Here is an 18307-nt window from a genome sequence, read left to right on the forward strand (position 1 = left end):
GAAAGACAAATGGTAAATGCAACCAAGCACAGTTTTAAACTTGTCATCTTTCATCACCAAGAGGCGGGGCTGGGCTTGTAGCCCCGCCTGGTGCCTCTGATGCCAGCTTCCCCCAGGAGAGCGCAGGTTTGAGCCCCAGCTGCTCCACTTCTGATCCAGGTACATGAGAAAGCAGTGGAGGATAACTCAATTGCTTGGATCTCTGCACCTATATGGGACACCTGACAGAGCTCCTGGCTCCTGGCTTCAGCCTGGCTCAGTCCCAGCCACTGTGGCCATTTGTGCAGCAAACCAGTAGATGAAAATCTCTGTCTCTTGCTTTCACTCAAAGTTAAGTTTTTTGAATTGCATCCCTGCCCTTTGGGTTGACATTTTCTCATTGTTATTCTGGACCCACTATAGTGTAACAGCTGCTCACGAGACATTTGCACCATAGGAGGCATGCAAAGCCAGGCGTCAGAGATGATTGGCAGATGTGTAGAGGCACTCAGTCAGGAGGGGCATGGGCACCAGCAGAGGACTCTGGCAGCCCGTGCCCCCAGACACCCAGGGCCAGCTTGTGTAAGGAGCGTGGAGCATGTGTGCGTGTGCGGAATGTGCAAATACATAGCAACATGCAACATCTGGTTATTCTCAGCTACTGGAATGTGCTGTGTGTTTTTTAAAACATGACAAGTCCCTGATTTTCCTACAGCAAGTATGTGTTATTTAGGCAGCTCTTCTAAACAAGGGTATTTAAGACTGGTCACCTTCCCCCGTCTGTCTCTCCCCCACTGTACCCTCCCCCGCCCACTGCCGCCCAGCTCCTGCTCGCCCCTGCCCTCTCCCTCTCCCACCTCCACTGAAGGCCTGGGCCTTACCTTGGACCACCAGCAGCACGTCCCGATGCTGAGAGCCGGCTGTGTTGGTGACCACACAGCTGTAGCTGCCTGCGTCCTCCTGCAGCGCACGGTGCAGGTGCAGACTGCCGTCCGCCCGGACTGCAGGCCGGCTGCCCGGATGGAGCTAGGGAGGGGTGGAAGCTGAGGCTCAGAGAAGCTGAGGCAAGGCTACTAGGGCAGTGCAGCCGGAGGGGAGCAGGCTGGACTGGGGAGCTGACCTTCAGAGGGGGCCCAGGACCTTAATGGGTAGGATGGGGGGATAGTCTGACTCCCCTGCCCCAACCTCCTCTCTAGCACTCATGCACTGCTCCCCTAGACCACAGAAGGCAAGACAGGTGGACTCTGGCACACTTCGACCCCACTACCCATTAGCTAACTGGACCATGCAAGACTCTGAGCCCAGCTGGGCCCCTGGAGGTTTCTGGGTAACGTAGCCTTCAGTGTGGAGGGGCCAGAGTTCGGGGCTGCAGAAACCACAGCCAGAAAGCAGGTCCATCCACGGGCTAAGAAGGGCACAGCCACACAGGGACGCAGCAACAGCAGCTGGCTCCTGGCAGCTCCCCAGGACTGACCCAACAGGACCGGGGTTAGGAGAAAGGGGGCAATGGCTTAGAGCCAGGCCTGGGAAACGTCTAGAAGGGCCCAGAGAGGGCCGTCAGCTGGAGCACAGCTGGGCACGAGCAAGCAGATGGACGTGTAGCCAGGGGCTTTCTGGGGACAAGATGAGTGAGATGCATTCCCCTGAGCGCACATTAGGACAGGGACACTGAGTACAGCTGCAGTTAGGGGCAGCACATCAGAAACACGGGGGAGTTTTTAAGACTTGCCACATGTTTCAAAATAGAGTTTAACAGGCAGACAGAGCCTCGGGCTCCACCAGGCACACCTGCTGAACTAGATGTGTCTGGGGCTCGAGCGTAAAAGCGGGAGAAATTGCGAGCAGGAGGAAAGCACACGCACTATAGTGGGACCCACAAAGGTCTTGGGGGATATGCCACTTGTTCTGGGGCTCAGCCAACGTTCTACTAAGGCCGGGGGTAATTCCTTGATCTCCGTCTCCAATTCTCCCTCTACTGGGAGGCCTAAGAGAAGCCATTATATCCTAGTGAGCACATCTGGGTTCCAATAAAACCGAAGACAGTGGACCTCGGCCAGATGTGGCCCAGGGGCTATGGTCTGCACACTCTGACCTTAGGAGGCTTTAGAATCTGGGCTGTGGAGTTGGGTGCCTGGGTTCCAGCCCTGCACGGCCACCGGACCGTGGGATGGATCGCCCTAAGCCTCAGTTTAGGGGAGCCTAATGGCCCCCAAAGCACAAGGACTCCTGGTAAGGGCAGAGTCAGAGGAATTAGAAGAAAACCAATAAACAAAAACTCCCAGTCAGAGCAGCAGCCACCACCATGTGTCCGACAGCACATGGGTGCTCTGGGTGGACAGGACACTGCTCAGGCCACAGCTCTGCCCCAGACCTGTCAGAGCAGCAGTGACAAATGTATTCTGACGGCTACCACCTACTCCCTGGCAGTCAGCAGCCCCGCCCCGTAGCTCGCAGATCTTTGAGGGCGACAAGTGCTGTCAGTGCATAAATAGAGAAGCTTCTGGAATGAGGCAGGTGGCAGAGAGAAGAAGCAATAGAGCCACAGAGCAGAGAAGGACACGAGACCCCTCTCCTCCTGCCAGGAGGAGCCCACTCGGCACTCACGGGGCGGCCGTCCTTGAGCCAGCGCCTCTCCGGGAAGGGCCTCCCGGCCAGGATGACACAAGACAGGGACACAGGCTGTCCCTCCAGGACACGGACAGTGGCGGCACTGCTGGCGATCTGCGGGGCTACTACGGGGAGAGGAGACAATGTCGGCCGCAGCACAGCCCCTCCGGAGTCACCCAGGGGACGTTGGCCCCACCTTCCTGCCCGGGGAATAGGTGTCTGCCTTAAAATGAGAGGGTCCTAGTGGACCCCAGGATGTGATCTGGAAAGTGGGGCCGCAGGTACTGCTGTCCACCCTGACCCCCATGACTATCCATGCCCCCAGCGAACCATGTCCAGTGACGGTGAGCCGGGCCTCAGCCTGCACCTTCCCAAAGATGTTTTGGGCTTCACAGATGTACAAGGCCTGGTCTTTGAGGGTCACACCTAAGGACAGGACAGAAGCCATTGACCACCAGGCCCTGAGGTTCCAACCTCTAAGTGCCTGGAGTTCCTCGGCACAGGCTGGCCCAGCAGACGTTCAAGCAGGAGGGCTGGAATGGCACAGAGAGGAAAGAATGTGGAAGAGGTCTTCATTTGTCCATCTGTAGAATGGGGTAACGGAGCAGTACTTGCACCTTGTAGTGTGATTGGACAGGCTCGAGACTAAACAGCCACAGTAACTGCAACAACGAGAGCTCACACCTCTGTGACACTTCGCAGCACCGACAATGGCACCAAGCACTCCTGTCACCCACATAACGCTAGAGCGGGCATGAGACCCAACCCACAGGCAGGCTTTATCGTTAGCTTGTTCTTGAGCAGGTTCCCACCGTGGTCAGTGCCAGGGGAGTGAGACAGTGTCCGCTCTCAGCCACCCTGCCTATCTCCCGGGACCCCTCTCCCATGCCACCCACCCTAATCACTTACTCTCAAGGAACAGCACTCCTGGGGGCCGCCGGGGCCTGCTGCCCTGACGGGGCCCCAGCAGCTGGCCATCCTCACGGCGCCAGGTGACCTTGGGAGGTGGGCGGCCGGTGGCCCGGCAGCCCAGGAAGACGCTGCTGCCCAGCTCTGCGGTGACGTCCACGGGCGGCTCTGTCAGTCGAGGTGCGTCTGCAAGGAGGTGCTAGGTCAGCCATGACGGACAGCTGGGTCCATCCAGCCCAGCCACCTGTGCCCCTGCCCTCTGCCTGGCAGGTCACTCATGGCTTCACTCATGAATGGGGAACAGGTTCCTGGGTAGCAGAGAATTCCTGAGGGCAAGGCAGAAAGTGCAGACTGTGCTGCGATGGGGGGCATCAGAGCCTCCCGTACCCCTGCAGGGGGTCTCAAGGCCTGTCATGCAGAGGGGCAGCGTGCCTGCTGCCCCTGGCAGGGGGTCCTCCCACAAAGTCCACCTCTGATGGGTTGCCCGGTACCCTGGGACCACAAGAAGGTGTGCATGGCTGAGTCCAACCATGACTGTGACCATGGCTGGCACAGCAAGTTGGAGGGGAACACCAGGGCCTTGAAACACGCTTCTCCTCCCTCTCCTCCTCCAGGGCCACACAGGGCTTCCTGGCCATGTCGCTCAAGTGCTGAACCCACCCCCAGCCACCCTCTGTGTGGGCAGACCAGGCCAGGGATGCCAGCTGGGCTCAGACACCAAGCCTAGGATTCTTTCTGGGGTTTTGTTATGTTTATACATTTACTTATTTTAGAAGTAGAGAGAGAGAGAACTCTCCCATCTGCTGGTTCACTTCTCAAGTGCCCACAAAGGCCAGGCCTGGGCTGGGGCCAAAGCTGGGAGCCAGCGCCTCCATCCAGGCCGCCCACATGGGTGGCAGGAAGCCAAGGCCTTCAGCGACCCCTGCTGCTCCCAGCTGTGCACCAGCAGGAAGATGGAGTCAGGAGCCCAAGAGTGTCGGTCTGGAGCAGGTACATCCTAACCCTCACCTTGACCTCCAGACATCCCAACCCTCACCTTGACCTCCAGATGCCTCTGCTGCTGGTATGTGCCAACCCTCCTGGGGAGTCACCTTCGTGGGGAGCCCAGGCCACTGACCATAAACAGCACCTCCCGGCCCACCCTGGAGCACTGAGGAGCGACAAGGGGCTGTGTTCACCTCCTCCCCGGGCAGGCAGCAGGCCTGGACCAGGACCGCCTGGCCATCGGAGTTGTAAGAGGCTCCAGCAATTGGCAAAGAGCAGAAATTGCTCCAGTTCTTAAGCCATACAACCCCCTGCTCCTTCCCCAAGGTAAGCAGCGTTAATGGCTTCCAGGGCTCCTTCCAAGCCTTTCTTCCCTTGCTCCTGGGAAGGGGAAGGAAGAAGCAAGTCATTTCCCAAAACCCAGACTCCAGATCCCTGTCCCGTGGGCCGGCGCTCTGGCTCCCTGTTAACCCTTGGCACCCAGCACCACCTCTCTGTTCTTTCCAAAAATCTTCCTCTCCCATCCAAACCATGACATCAGATTCCCTCCTGGCCGCAGGGATTTGGGAAGTTCCAAGGAGAAATAAACACAACTTGGAAAGTGACTGAGAGGAGAGGAAGACGCTTGGATGCGGCCTCAGCCACCGCCCTCTCTGCCTTGGACCTAGCCGCTGCTGCAGAGGCTGGGAGTCCCAGCACGCCTTCACCGGGCCGGGTTCCTGCAGAGCCCAGGTTCTGGAGGCAGCTGTGCTGCCCTCTACCCCCACTCCAGGTGGAGCAGAGGGCCAGGGACCCCAAAAGTCTGCCATGCCAGCTCCATGCAGCCCAGTGGTGGGGTGCAGGTCAGACTTGCTCTCTCTGCCCACACTTCCACCTCATTCCCTCCTTCACCCCCAGACAGCCCAGCTTTGTCTCCTGACCTTGGGGTCCACTGAAGCCCCCCGCCATGTCCCACTCCTAGGCTTGAGCTGCACAGCCAAGGACAGCTGACTGACAGCCACATGCAAATGACAGGTGTAAGGGCTGGCCCTTGGTACCCCACCAGGTGACAGGCATTTTGGGCACCAGAATTTCATTCAGTGTTTCAGTAACCACCCAAAAGCATAGTAGTACCCCAACTCTTGTCGTCCACAAGAAGAAGCAGAGGATTAGAGGGATGGTGGGACCTACCCAAGGTCAGAGCTCAAAGTCAAGGACAGAACTGAGATGGGCACCTAGGTCTGATGGACGCTAAAGCCCGGGGTCCCAACCCACAACCCCTTCCTCCCCTGGGTGCTGTCCTAATCGCAGCCCCCACCCATCTCTTCCATCTGTCTGCAGGAGTCAGTCCCAAAGCAGCCAGACTCTGGCCTGGGGTTAGGAGAGTTGCATAGCCACCCCCCAGCCTCACCTGGAGACCCCACAACCCTCCAGATGATTGTGAGGCCGGAGAAATGGGGCCCCGAGTCCAGCAGCAGGGCGAGGAGGGACCTGACTGCCAGCCCAGTGCTCTTCTTATCTCCGCTCTCCTAGCTGCCCCAGGGCTTCTGCCATGACCCAGGGAGGTGGGGAGCAGACACCCCTCTTAACCCCTAGCAGAAGCCACCCCTGGGGAGCACCCTCCTAGGAGTCTGCATGCTGCCCTCAGATAGTGGGGTCTAGCGGTCACAAGTACAGCAATGCAGAGAGCTGGCTTCTCTGCATGTCCACCCACATGCCCACAAAAGGCCACAGGAGGACACAGGGTGGTAGAGGAGGCAGCTGCCTGCAATCTAAGGAAAGGGCCCCTGGCACAGCCCAGCCATGCTGGCACAGCCCAGCCATGCTGGCACCCTGAGCTCCCACTGCGTCCTGGGATCAGGGGAAAAACACACATTTGCTGGTTTGCCCAGCCCCATGGGACTCTGTTCACAGCCGCCCAAGCTGACTGTATCCCTTTCCCAGCTCCCAAGGGTGGAGGGCAAAACCAGGTTCCTGAAAGCCCCAACACTCCTGCACCTGTTCCTTTGTGCCTTCCGGGAGCCAGCCATGGGGCTCAGGGACTGGGCCAGCAGCAGGCAGGATGGTTCCCTGAGGCCTGGCACAGTGCACAGGCAGGGAGGGACGAAGGTTGGCCACCCCAGAAGAGTGCCCACCCCAGAGGAGGGTGGGCTGCTTCTGTGTGAACCGGAGGCCACAGCTTGTGTGCGGCGGGGAGAAGCCCTTGTTCCTTGCTCTCTCAAGTGGCTGCAGGTGGGGTCAGCAAGGACCCAGCTAGGGACCACACTTCCCCCTCCAGGAGGAAGGAACCCATGCAGGTTCTGGCCATGGTGAAGGGGCAAGGGCAGAAATGGAGACATCCCATCCTCCTGCTGTCACACAGAGCAAGATCCAAGTCTGAGAGCCCCAGGCCTTGTCCACTCGGGACCTCAGTTTGCAAATAGGTGACTCTACTTTTAAGCTGGTTCCCATCCTGTAACATCCCAGGGACCACCAGGAGCCCCCTGCAGACCCTGAGCCCACAGCTCCTGTCCCAAGGCAGGACTGATGGGGAGGCAACCAGTTCCTGGTCCCGACACGATTTAGCCAGGGAGGTATATGGAGAACCAAAGTCCACACAACGGAACAGGGCAGACCACATGGAGCTCTAGACTCTGCATGTTGAGTGTGAATGGATTCATGGCCCTGCCCCCCAGGACTCGGCCCTGCCTTCCCTGCACCAACAGAGAGGCTGCGACCAGGCCAGGAGGCACACTCCACCTGCCCACCCCCTCCACTGAGCCATGCCCTGAAGAACATTCACAAGCATCTTCCTCCAGAAAGGAAATAGTCCAGACAAGATGTTAAGGAATGTCTTGGCGCAAAGACCCCTGCAGGCCTGGTTGATCGTGGTTACTATCACTCTCCTTTCACGAAAAAAAAAAAAATTAGGAATGCAACAGGACTTCTCGCCATGCCAACGGACCAGGATGGAGAAGCTATCATGGACCACCCACTCCAGCTGCCACCCAGCCTGGCTCACTTCACTCTCTATCCCAGGCTGGCCACCGGATCTTCAGCACCCTCACAAGCTAGCCCCTCACCCCCATCCCACCCCGTTACCCCATCCAGCACTAAGAGTTGCTGGGTTGGCAATGAGAACATGGGACTGCACTAAGAGGTCACAAAGGTGGGAAGCCATTAAGGCAGACATCATGGTGCTAGTGCTACAATATAGCAAGTACAGCTGCTGCCTGCAGCACCTGCATTTTATATGGGCCTTGGCTCAAGTCCCAGCTGCTCCACTTCCTATCCAGCTCCCTGCGAATACGCTTGGGAAAGCAGCAGAGGATGGTCTAAGTGCTTGGGTCCCTACACTCATATGGGAGATCAGGAAGCGGTTCCTGGCCCAGTCCCAGCTACTGCAGCCACTTGGCGAGTGAATCAGCAGAACCTGGGGAGGTGGGTACCCAGTGCAGTGACATCACTAGCTTTGGGTCCAGTACACCACCCCAGCCAGCCCTACAGGGACCCAGAAGGTGACACAAAAGTGCCCTCAGCTGTTCCCAAGGGCAGGCACTGGCCGCAGGTGGGAGGGAAGGCTGTGTTGCCTCTTGTGCACCAAACACCAACAGGAAACTGGTTCGCAGCTTGACAGCAGGATGCAGGCAGAGTGCCCACCCACCCCAGCCTGTGCCAGCTTGGCAGGGAAGGCCAGAACACAGCTGCTACCCAGATGAGCAGAAAATTCAATTTCCCATCACTGCTGCCAAGCTGGCTCACTGCAGCCCCACAGCTGCTGGGCCAGTCTCCATCATATTCCTGACCCAAAGCCACAGGGTGCCAGCCAGTGCCCCACCAGCTCCAGACAGCCAACTGGGTCCTCCCGCTGATGTGCAGAGACAGCCCCAAGACCAATGGCAGACAGAAGAGGAATAGGACAATGTGGGCACCTCTGCCTGAACCCCCAAAGAGGCTTTGCTGAAAAGAGATCAGAGGTGGCATCAAAGGGTATCCGCCCACAACAATTCCAGGCACTCTTGCATCCTCTCCCACCACTCTCTGGCTGACACCTGTGGCGGTAGCTTCACCTGAGCCTGCTGCACTGCAGACCAGCCCATCTCTCACATACACAGCATCCCAGGGCCATCTCTGCCAACCGGAAAGTCGGCGGCTCGGAGAGAGGGGGGTGAGAGGGAGCTTCGTAGAAACCAAGGCCAGGGTTCAACTCCCAGATCTGCCCCCTGGCCAACGCAAGGTCTTGGATGAGACACAGAACCTCTTGATGCCTCATTGTCCCCGTCTGTCCAGGAGCCAGGGCCAGCCCGCACCTCCTGGTATTACCGCAAGGATTAAAGGTGTGAGCTGGGAGCTGGCACATGCCACACCAGGGAGGGCTCACGGCTTTTCTCTTGCTACATTCAAGCCTTGCGATATGGCCAGCCCCCGGATCCAGGGCAACCGCAGCAGGTGCCAGATGCTCTGGCCTCCACCTGTCTCCTGTCCTATGTCACTCCCTCTCTGCCTCGTTGCTCAGGCCCCAGTGCGTGGGAGTGGGGAGCAACTGGGGGAAGGGAACACCACCCCCACTCTGCCCCCTGCCTGGCTGATTCTGGCTCCAGTTTGGATGAGACCCCTTCCCAGAAGCTCTCCTGACCCCTAGTGTTGAATGAGCCCCCTTCTTTGGGTCCCAACAGCCCCTGTGGATGCTCTACACCCCAAGTATTCCAAATGCCTGCTTTTTCCTCTTCTGCCTGAACAGAACAACACAAAGGACGTTGTATGAAGGGCCTGGCACCAGGCGGCCTTGTGTCAGAGGAATGAACGATGGGACAAATGAATGGGTGAAGGCCAAGGGCACCCAACGCTGGGAACGTCACCAGCCTACGATGGCCCCATTTGCCCCTGGAACAGATTCTGGCTGTCTTCTCCAGACAGGGACCCGTTCTCCCTGGGGAGGACTCTGCTGCCTAGGACCCTGCCAGCCCTGGCCCAGCCTGGCCCTCCCAGCCCAGACACACATGCTTCTCAGAGCACCAGCACCTGCCTCTCCCGCCACAGCAGGGCCTTGGAGCCCAAACTGCAGCAGGAGCTATGCCTGCGGCTTCAGAAAAGGCCCAGTGCTGGGACCAGGGCCTGCCCAGAACATAGACTCCACAAATGTTATAGCCAAGGTCGGAGCCTGGAATTCACAGAAATTCACATTTTCTGTCTGCACAAAATGGGACAGTCGCCCCTTCTGTTTCTCAGGCAGTCAACAGAGGGGTCAGGAACTGTGCCACTGAGGGAAGCAGGAGTGTCAGCCCCAGCTTACAGATGGAAAAACTGAGGCTCCACACAGGCAGAAAGTGAGAGTCAAGACTGGTAATAGGGTGTCAATCCAAGCAACTTGGGTCGGGGGAGGGTGCTGTCAAGATGTCCCAGAGACCCTTGCCTCCTGGGCTCACTGACCTGTACAGCCCCTCCACACGCCTAGCCCCAAGGCTGGTTCTGGCTTCCATCTTGAACTCGGTCTCGGTCTCTCTGTGCTGCCCACCCGCACTACAGCCCTGGGAAAAGCCCACGTGGTGAGGGAAGGATGCCTGGAGGGGACACTCTGGTCGTGGCAGCCAACACCAAGGGCAGTCATGCTTCAGACCCCGCACAGAAACCAGACAACCGAGCCTTGCCCGCAGTTCCTGCCCTTCTGACTGCGAGAGGGTAAGCGCCGGTGCCAATGTGCTCTCCAGGAAGCTGTAGGACATATGCCAGGCCCTCCCGAGTCCACCCGTGGGGACCAAGGGGGTGCACTCACGTCCAACCTCCAGCTGGATTTCTGCAGTGGCATCGCCCAGCTCATTGATGGCACGGCAGGTGTACAGACCAGCATCCCTCTCCTGAGCCTCCGGGATGCGCAGTGTCCCAGACGTGGTGGCCTCGGGGGCCAGGATCATCTCCAGACCCCCTGGAACAGGAACGAGAAAGAGCATCAGCCAGTGCGCCCTGCCGGGGCTGGGGAAGGGGGGCCCTGCAGCTTCCATGCACTCCCAGGAGGCTGAGAGCCTGGGATGGGCAGACTCCTCGTGCTCTCATTTGACAACTAAGTAAACTGAGGCGCAGACCTTTTAAGTCTCCTGCCTGAAAGTCACCCCAGGGCAGCCAAGATTTGAACATGGCTCTGACTCCCTCCTACTCCTGCACCAGCCATGTGGACACCAGGTTGGGGGGCTGCAGCTCACCCCAGACCCTCATTCACTACGCCTCTGCTTGGAGATCTTACTGGAAAGCTGACCCCTCAGGCCCCTCCTCCATCCTACCTCGGTACCAGATGACCCGGGGTGGAGGGACCCCAGACACCTCACATCGGAGCACAGCTTCCTGCCCGACCGCAGCAAGCACCACAGCGCTGACGGCAGAGGCGGACGGAGAGTCTGCGTGGAGGAGGACAGGGGACATGGGCGATCAAGCCACATGTGGCCCAGGGCGAGATGGCCACGTCCTTAGGGAGTCCCTCCCTCCAGCCCCCTCTCTTCCACTTTCTGGTAGCCCCCAGAGTGGTCCAGCTCACTTGTACCCCAAGAACCGCCGGACTCCCGGACCCCCTGCCCAGAATGTTGGGGGTCATCAGGCCCTGCACGTGGCAGCCACTCTCCTGTGGCCCTCATGCCTTCCTCGTCCGCCTGCTTTTTGGCTCTGTGTCAGCTGCCCCCAGTCAGCTGCCCTGGGGCTGCACCAGCCTGGGCACCCAGGGCACACCAGGGGCAGGCGGCAGGAGGCCTTGCTCCTGCAGGTGCACTCTGCCGGGTACCTGTGTAGTACAGGATGACTGTCTCCTCATCCGTCCCAGCCTCATTCGTGGCCTGGCAACTGTAGTTTCCAGCATCCTCGGGGGCCAGCCCCTGAATGACCAGTGTTCCCTGGGCGTCCACCTGGATTCTGAGGAATCATCAAGGATAGAGGAGTCAGCAGCATCACTAGCCAACACCCTCCCGTGCTGAGCGGTTTACCAGCACCATCCTATTCAGCTCACGAGGCTCAGAGAGGAAGGGGCACTTGTCGGAGGCCACGGAGCCTCATCTTATGCAAGGCTTCTGCACAGTCCTGAGCCCCCAGCCAAGCCCACATCAAGGCCACTGTTAGGTTTCCAAAGCAACCTCAGAAAGAAGGGCATCCCACCCCCAACCTGCAGGGGAGAAGGCCCGGCTGACAGCCTTGTCCACCTGCCCCCAACCCCGAGCTCAACCTACAGGGCAGAAAGCTCAGCTGACAGCCTTGTCCACCTGCCCCCAACCCCGAGCTCCACGTCCTGGGCCCTCACCTGCTGTCCTCCTGCAGGACACGGCCCTCCCGGCTCCAGGAGATGTGGGGTGTGGGGTAGCCCGAGGCTGAGCAGCTGATCTTCACCTCCACACCCTGTGGGTAGCGCTGGGACCTGCTGTGGATGCTGACCTGCGGGGCCTCTGTGGCCCAAAGGCAGGGCAGCGGGGCAGGCAGGCAAGCCCATCAGAACAGCTGAGCCAGGCCAGGCCTCCACCCCTCTCCCTCCAGCCACAGCCACACAAGATGCAGAAGCGAGATTCCAGCTCCCCACTGGGCTTCCCTGGAACTGGGGTAGGCCAGGTGGCCACCCCACACCTTCCCCAGACTGCATGGGCAGCTGAGTCCTGGCCCTCCCAGCCCCCTGGGGTTATGCTCCATGCTACGCAGCTCCAGTGGACAGCTGCCGGGGCTGGGGAAGGCCTTGCTCTTGGTGGCCTTGAGGAGGGCTCCCATGCCTGCAAACTTCCGAGGCTCACATCCTTCCCACGAGGATGGGGGGCTGGGTGACAGGCATGACTAATAGATCTCCATCCCACAGAAGCCAGATCCCACCTTAGAATCCTGCTCAACATACCCCACACAGGAGTCGCCAGCACAAGAGAGAACACACTTTCCATATCCCAGCCTGGTAGTATTGGCCGAGTGCCACCAAACCCTAACCTCTGACTTCTCACCCAGTGCCTGGATGTGGTCCCTGCCCTTCACACGGGGCAGGAGCAGGGCAAGGGAGGGAGAGACCACAGAGGGACTAGAGATGAGGAAAGGGCAAGGTGAAATGGAACTGGCTTGGCTTATGGCAGTAGATATTCAGGTTAGATGTGAGGAAGAACTTCCCAGCACTTGGTTTCAAACAGGAGGCTTTAAGCCTCCCCTATAGGGTCAGAAAACACTAGAAGAGCTGCAGCTGGACAGGTCAGAACAGAGGGCCAGAGATGGGTGGGCTTCGCAGGGTGGGGGGCGGGGGAGGTAGCAAGGGAAGGAACAGACTGCAGGTAGAGCCTCACCTCGCACCAGGAGCCACACGGATGCCCTCGTGACCCCATTGGCATTGCTGGCCACACACTGGTACCGTCCGCCATCACTGGGGGTGACACTGCTGACCTCCAGGGACAGATCAGCCAGCTGGGTGACCCGGCCCGTGGAGGCTGGCAGGATTCGCCAGTCGCGAACCCAGGTCAGGTTGTAGGGAGCCTCGCTGAGGACACGACACGACAGGACGGCGCTCTCCCCCGGGGACACGGTCACGTTGGGGGCAGGGAGCAGCTGCGGTGGGGGATCTGTGGGACACAAGAGGCTGAGGTTTTGAGGTATTCAGGCACGGAGACTCTGCCTGTGTCCCAGGCCCAGCCAGCAGACCCCTCCACGGGCGCCTGTCCACCTATCACCCTGGGTGGGTGGGACAGCATGCCTCGTCCAAGGACCACGTAGCCAGGCGTGCATCCCACACCAGCCACAGCATCTAACAACTTGTCAGTTGCCCATCCCACCATGGGGAATGAAGGCCTTGGGACATGGCAGCCAGCAGGGAGGGCACTGTGCCCAGAGTATACTATTCCTACAGTCCAGCCTGGACCTGTGCCACTGCCCGGGGCAGGGAGAGGAGCTGAGAAAGCTGCCTTCTGGACCACTCAGGGACAAGGGCCCCAGAGCCAGCAGATGATCCACACCCATGATGGTGATGGAGACATGTACGTGTGCTACGGACAGCACCTGGGCTCAGCTGGCCACCAGGAAACCGTGATGGACAGACCAGCAGGGAGATTTCTGGGGGCAAATTGGAAAACCCAACTCTGAGCAAACCTAAGCAGAAAGCCGGGTGTCTTAGGATGACACAGGAAAATCTGCCTCTTTAAAAAGACAGAATTACAGAGAGAGGGGAGAGACAGAGACTCTTTCATCCACTGCTTCACCCCCTATATGGCCACGCCAGCTGCTGGGCGAGCCCAGAGCCAGGAGTTTCTGGGTCTCCCGCACAGGTGCAGGGGCCCAAGGACCTAAAGCATTCTCACTGCTTCCCCAGGCCATAAGCAGAGAGATGAAGTAAAGCAGTGCCCACGTGAGATGCCAGCATTCCAGTTAGTGGCTTAACACACTACACCACAATGCTGGTCTCCAGAGACAGTGAAATGTCAGAATGACTTTAAGTCAGCTTAAAAATTTCCAACAACAAAGAGGTAGGAAAGATGGTCAACAGTTGGCCACGATGAAGGCAGAACCCAGGCCATGTTCCCTGCTGTGTCCATGCAGAAGTGATACCAAACGCCAGGTGGGGGTGGAGGTCACTCTTCTTGGCTTGCTGCTTTCCCCAACCCCGTGGTCAGCAGCAAGTCAGCTTTCCTATGATTGCACACAAGGAAGTTGCCCATTCCTCCCTCGGTGGGTGCTGTTCTTAACCAGACAGCTTAGACTCCAAATTGGGAAAACAAGAGCCGGTGTTGTGGCAGAGCTCGTTAAGCTACCATCAGCAAGGCTAGCATCCATGTGGGTGCTGGTTCCAGTCCCAGCCCCTCCCTTTCTGATGCTGCACCTGGGAAAGCCACAGAGGATGGCCCAAGTGTCTGGGCCTCTGCCGCCCACGTGGGACATCCAGCTGGAGTACCAGGCTCATGGCTTCTGCCTGGCCCAGGCTCTGGCTCTTGCTGCCACTTGGGGTGTGAACCAGCCGGTGAAAAATCTCTTTCTTCTAGTCTTTTAACTCTATCTTTCAAATAAATAAATCTTTTTAAAAAACAAATGAACAGGGCCTGGCGTGATAGCGTAGTGGTTAAAGTCCTCGCCTTGCACGCACCAGGATCTCATATGGGTGCCAGTTCTAACCCCAGCAGCCCTGCTTCCCATCCAGCTCCCTCCTTGTGGCCTGGGAAGGCAGTCGAGGATGGCCCAAAGCCTTGGGACCCTGCACCCGCGTGGGAGACCCGGAAAAGGTTCCTGGTTCCTGGCTTTGGTTTGGCTCAGCTCCAGCCATTGTGGTCACTTGGGGAGTGAACCAACAGACGGAAGATCTTCCTCTCCGTCTCTCCTCCTCTCTATCTGCCTTTCCAATAAAAAAATAAAATAAAATAAAAACAAGTGAACAAATTTGTTCATTTCAAGATGGTCCACGTGTTCCCAGCCTTCGACCCTAACAGTGTCCTGCAGGTTTTTGGGGTGGTGGGGGCTAAATGACTGAAAGCGTCTGGGGGTGTGGCCAAGCCCCCAAGGCAGGCCAAGAAGTGGGAGTGAGACTGGGCGGGGCTGGGCGGCACCAAAGCCAGGAATCTCACTCTTCCACCATGGAGACCCACGGCATGGGGGCTGTGTGGACAGTCACCCTCTGATGTCTGAGGGAGGAACCCCCCCCAAGACACCAGCTGCTGTGCTACCCACCCAGGAGGTGGAAACCCAGCACCAGGAAGCCCTAGAGAACAGATGCTGGGGCTGGTGCTTGGCGGATTCCCCAGGGGCAGACCTGTGACCACGATCCGGGCCTCTGCTCGGCCAGTCCCAGCGCTGCTAACTGCTGTGCACTCGTAGGTACCCTCCTCAGCCTTGGAGGCCCGTGGGATCTCCCAGCTGCTATTGCCTGACTCCCTGTAAGGACAGAGACCAGTAGGACAGGAATCACAGCAGCCCCAGCCAGGTCCCCCAGCCCTGCCCCGCCCCGCCCCGAGGGAGGTCCCACATCCCCTTTGCAAAAGGAGGAGGGCAGTCAAGGAGATGCCAGATTCTGCCAGACACAGAGCGAATCTGGCTAACCCTTGTCTGGGTTCTGGACTCCCATCATGATGATGGCAGCTGGGCTGGGAGGGGAAAGTCCTTCCCGTCCTGTCCCCAACACATCTATGCGGGGGGGGGGGGGGTGATTTACCTGGGTGCTGATGAGCCAGTGGAGCAGGGAGCCCCAGGAACATACCCTCACCCATCTCTGGCTACCCCTGAGCTGAGCTGCCCACGAGGAAGATTCCTTGCTGCCACCTACTCCCCTGAGATCCCCCACAAGGTGTCACTCACATGAAGTGCCGCTCCTCGCCCAGCCTAGCTCCATCTCGCCGTAGCTGTAGCCGGAAGGGGAGGGCGCTGTGCACGGCACAGGAGACCAGCAAGGGCTGCTGCAGGTAGCCGTGGATCCGGGGTGGCATGCTGACCAGGGGGGCACCTAGAGCCAAGGGCCAGCATTCAGAGCTTCTCCCACCACCTGTGCTGGCCACACCCCAACACAGGGACCCCCCCTCAACTCCCCAACCACTCCAGGAAGGGAGGGGGAGCCGTTATACAGAGCCTCTGTATAATGGGGCTGAAGGGGTTGAATCACATGCTCCATCCATTACAGCTACCATTGTTTTTAACGCTCACCCAAGACCCTCCCAGTGCACACCCCACTGTTCCCACTGCCGGGGACCAGTCCTGGTCCTCACTGGGCTGGGCTTGTGTTTGCCTGGGGCTGGGGCTAGGGCTATGCAATCTGGGTAGAACACAGTTACAAAAGCAAAACCACACGTGTTTTCTGAGATAAGAGACTTCAGTGAAACCACACAGCTCCCCCATGAGCCTCCTGAGGCCTGCATCAGACGCTGACCCTGGCCTTGGGGTAAGGGCCTCTCTACTCAGCCATCTGTGAGGTGCTGGGGGACCCCAGGGTGTGCTCAACCTTGGAGCCGGCCTCTCTCCATCCTTGTCAGAACTGAGAAGATACTCCAAGGGTGACACAATGCGCCAGACCTCCCGGGAGCCCAGAGCTGGGGGTGGGGACGGGGAGGGCGGTGGGGTGACATCACGCTTCAGGCTGCCTGCCATGTCCCAGGGGAGAGGGGTGTAGGACCAGCCAGCCACGTCCTCAGCTGCGTGCAAAGCAGCCCCAGCTCACTCACACCAGAGCCTCTGCCAGAACGGCCCCCTCCCGGGAGCTGAAAAGGCCCAGGCCCACCCCCGCGTCTGTAAATCTGCAGCCACCTGCTGGCAGGCAAAGTCCCAGCTTCCCAGACTGCACTGCGGACCCCAACTCCCACTCCCTGCAGTCCACCCCTGCCCCCCACCCACACCGTGCCACATGAATCAAAAGCCAGAGCCGGACGTCTGAGGACTGGATTCATGGGAAGACACGGGCTTCTCTGCTGCTGGCAAAGTCCAAGCGCAGAGCAGGGACCATCTCGCTGAGTCCCCCACAAGGAGTGACATCCACCTTGGATGCTCCCTCCAGGGAAGGGGCCAGTGGGCAGGAGGGAGGCTGGTGGACACCCAGACACCCTCTGCCAGGCCTAGCAGGAGATCCGGAAAGCTTAGAGGGCTCCGGCCTGGATGCTGAGACTTCAGCGACACGTGGGAAAAGCAGCAAGAACTACCTGCATGGGAGTCAGCACAACATGAGCAGAGACAAGGCGACAAAGTGACCCACAATGACACAAGTCATGGCAGGTGTCCCATGAGGGAGACGGTCGCAGCACGTGTCAATTTTGCAACCAACCCCAGGAGGGAGATGGTCGCAGCCTTCTCATCTATAACATGGGGACATGTCTTAGAACTATTGTAAGCATTCAGCTGGTCCTCCCAGCCTGCTGTGTGTGCACGGTGCCCAGCATCATGACATGTCTATAGGATACACAGATGAACTTTGGATGGACACATGGATCGGCAGCTGGTGGGAAGAATGGATGAGTGGATAGATGAGTTGATAAATGGGTATATGGGTAGATGAATGAGTAAGAAGATAGATAGCTGGGTGAATAGACGGTTGGACGAGTGAATGAATAAGGCTGAGCATGTGAATGGGTAGGTGGGTGGACGGATAGAGAACAGAGGGAAGATGAACGATCTGGCTTCAAATCCACGACTTGAGGGCTGCATATGGAGGGCCACATATGAAGCACCTTGCTATTCAGCCCAATCCCTTCCAGGGAATGACTGTCCACAGAAGCTGAACAGCTGCTACACAGGTCTAACCACAGAGGGCTTCCAGGGAGCCCAAACAGCCTCGCACTTACCTGGGGCCACCCCGCTGTAGGAAACTCCAGAGACGCGGAGGAGGGGGTTTCCCTCACGGTCCTCGCCCTTCACCTTGAGGTAGAAGCGCTCCTGGGGCGCGTGGAAGGGGGGCCCACCCCACAGCTGGTGGGTGGATTCATTGGAGAGCAGCTGCGCAGGCAGGGTGAGGAGGGACCGTCCTGAGCTGTGAGAGAGCTCCACGGAGTCGAGACGGCCAGGGGCCTGCAGGCCCGTGGAGTTGATCACCAAGGAGATGGGCACTCCTGTAGGAAGGAGGGTTGTGCTCTGTGATCTTCCTCAAGGAGGGGCCCCAATACCACACCTAGGGCTCCCCAGGGCTCAGCCCCCACCACCTGTCCAGGTCCTCTATAGGTGCCTCTGTGCCAACGAAAGCCAGAGATGGGACAGGGCGCTGGGGTCCCGGCAACTGTCCATGGTCCTGAAACGCCACTGTCCACCCTGCACGTGTTTCTGGGAGGATGCCCCCACTGTGCTCTATGGGATGGAGCTGGGAAGGGGCTGCCCCTACATCCCCACACCCCAGTATCAGTTTCCATCAGACAGGCTAGGGCAAGTGGCCTCAGCCAAGGTGCACCCTGGCTTAGGGATTGACTTCAGGCCAACCTCTGTGTGT

The 18307-nt window shown here is 58.8% G+C and overlaps 1 protein-coding gene across 1 annotated transcript in view; it reads right to left on the reverse strand.

Annotated features, from left to right (window-relative positions):
* The window catches only part of HMCN2 (hemicentin 2), a 120903-nt gene that overhangs the window by 75004 nt on the left and 27592 nt on the right, over positions 1–18307 (reverse strand). The window contains exons 9-20 of the mRNA XM_041004683.1: positions 17673–17936; positions 15706–15850; positions 15164–15285; positions 12720–12992; positions 11714–11855; positions 11204–11331; positions 10713–10826; positions 10211–10360; positions 3496–3681; positions 2917–3012; positions 2584–2711; positions 861–1005 (exon numbers count right to left, since the gene is read on the reverse strand). Of these exons, the coding sequence (XP_040860617.1) occupies positions 861–1005; positions 2584–2711; positions 2917–3012; positions 3496–3681; positions 10211–10360; positions 10713–10826; positions 11204–11331; positions 11714–11855; positions 12720–12992; positions 15164–15285; positions 15706–15850; positions 17673–17936 (1893 nt within the window). The remainder of the gene's footprint in view (positions 1–860; positions 1006–2583; positions 2712–2916; positions 3013–3495; positions 3682–10210; positions 10361–10712; positions 10827–11203; positions 11332–11713; positions 11856–12719; positions 12993–15163; positions 15286–15705; positions 15851–17672; positions 17937–18307) is intronic.

The sequence above is a fragment of the Ochotona curzoniae genome, unplaced genomic scaffold, assembly GCF_017591425.1.
Source record: "Ochotona curzoniae isolate NIBS_2020 unplaced genomic scaffold, NIBS_Ocur_1.0 scaffold_3208, whole genome shotgun sequence".
In the NCBI taxonomy this organism is placed as follows: Eukaryota; Metazoa; Chordata; class Mammalia; order Lagomorpha; family Ochotonidae; genus Ochotona; species Ochotona curzoniae.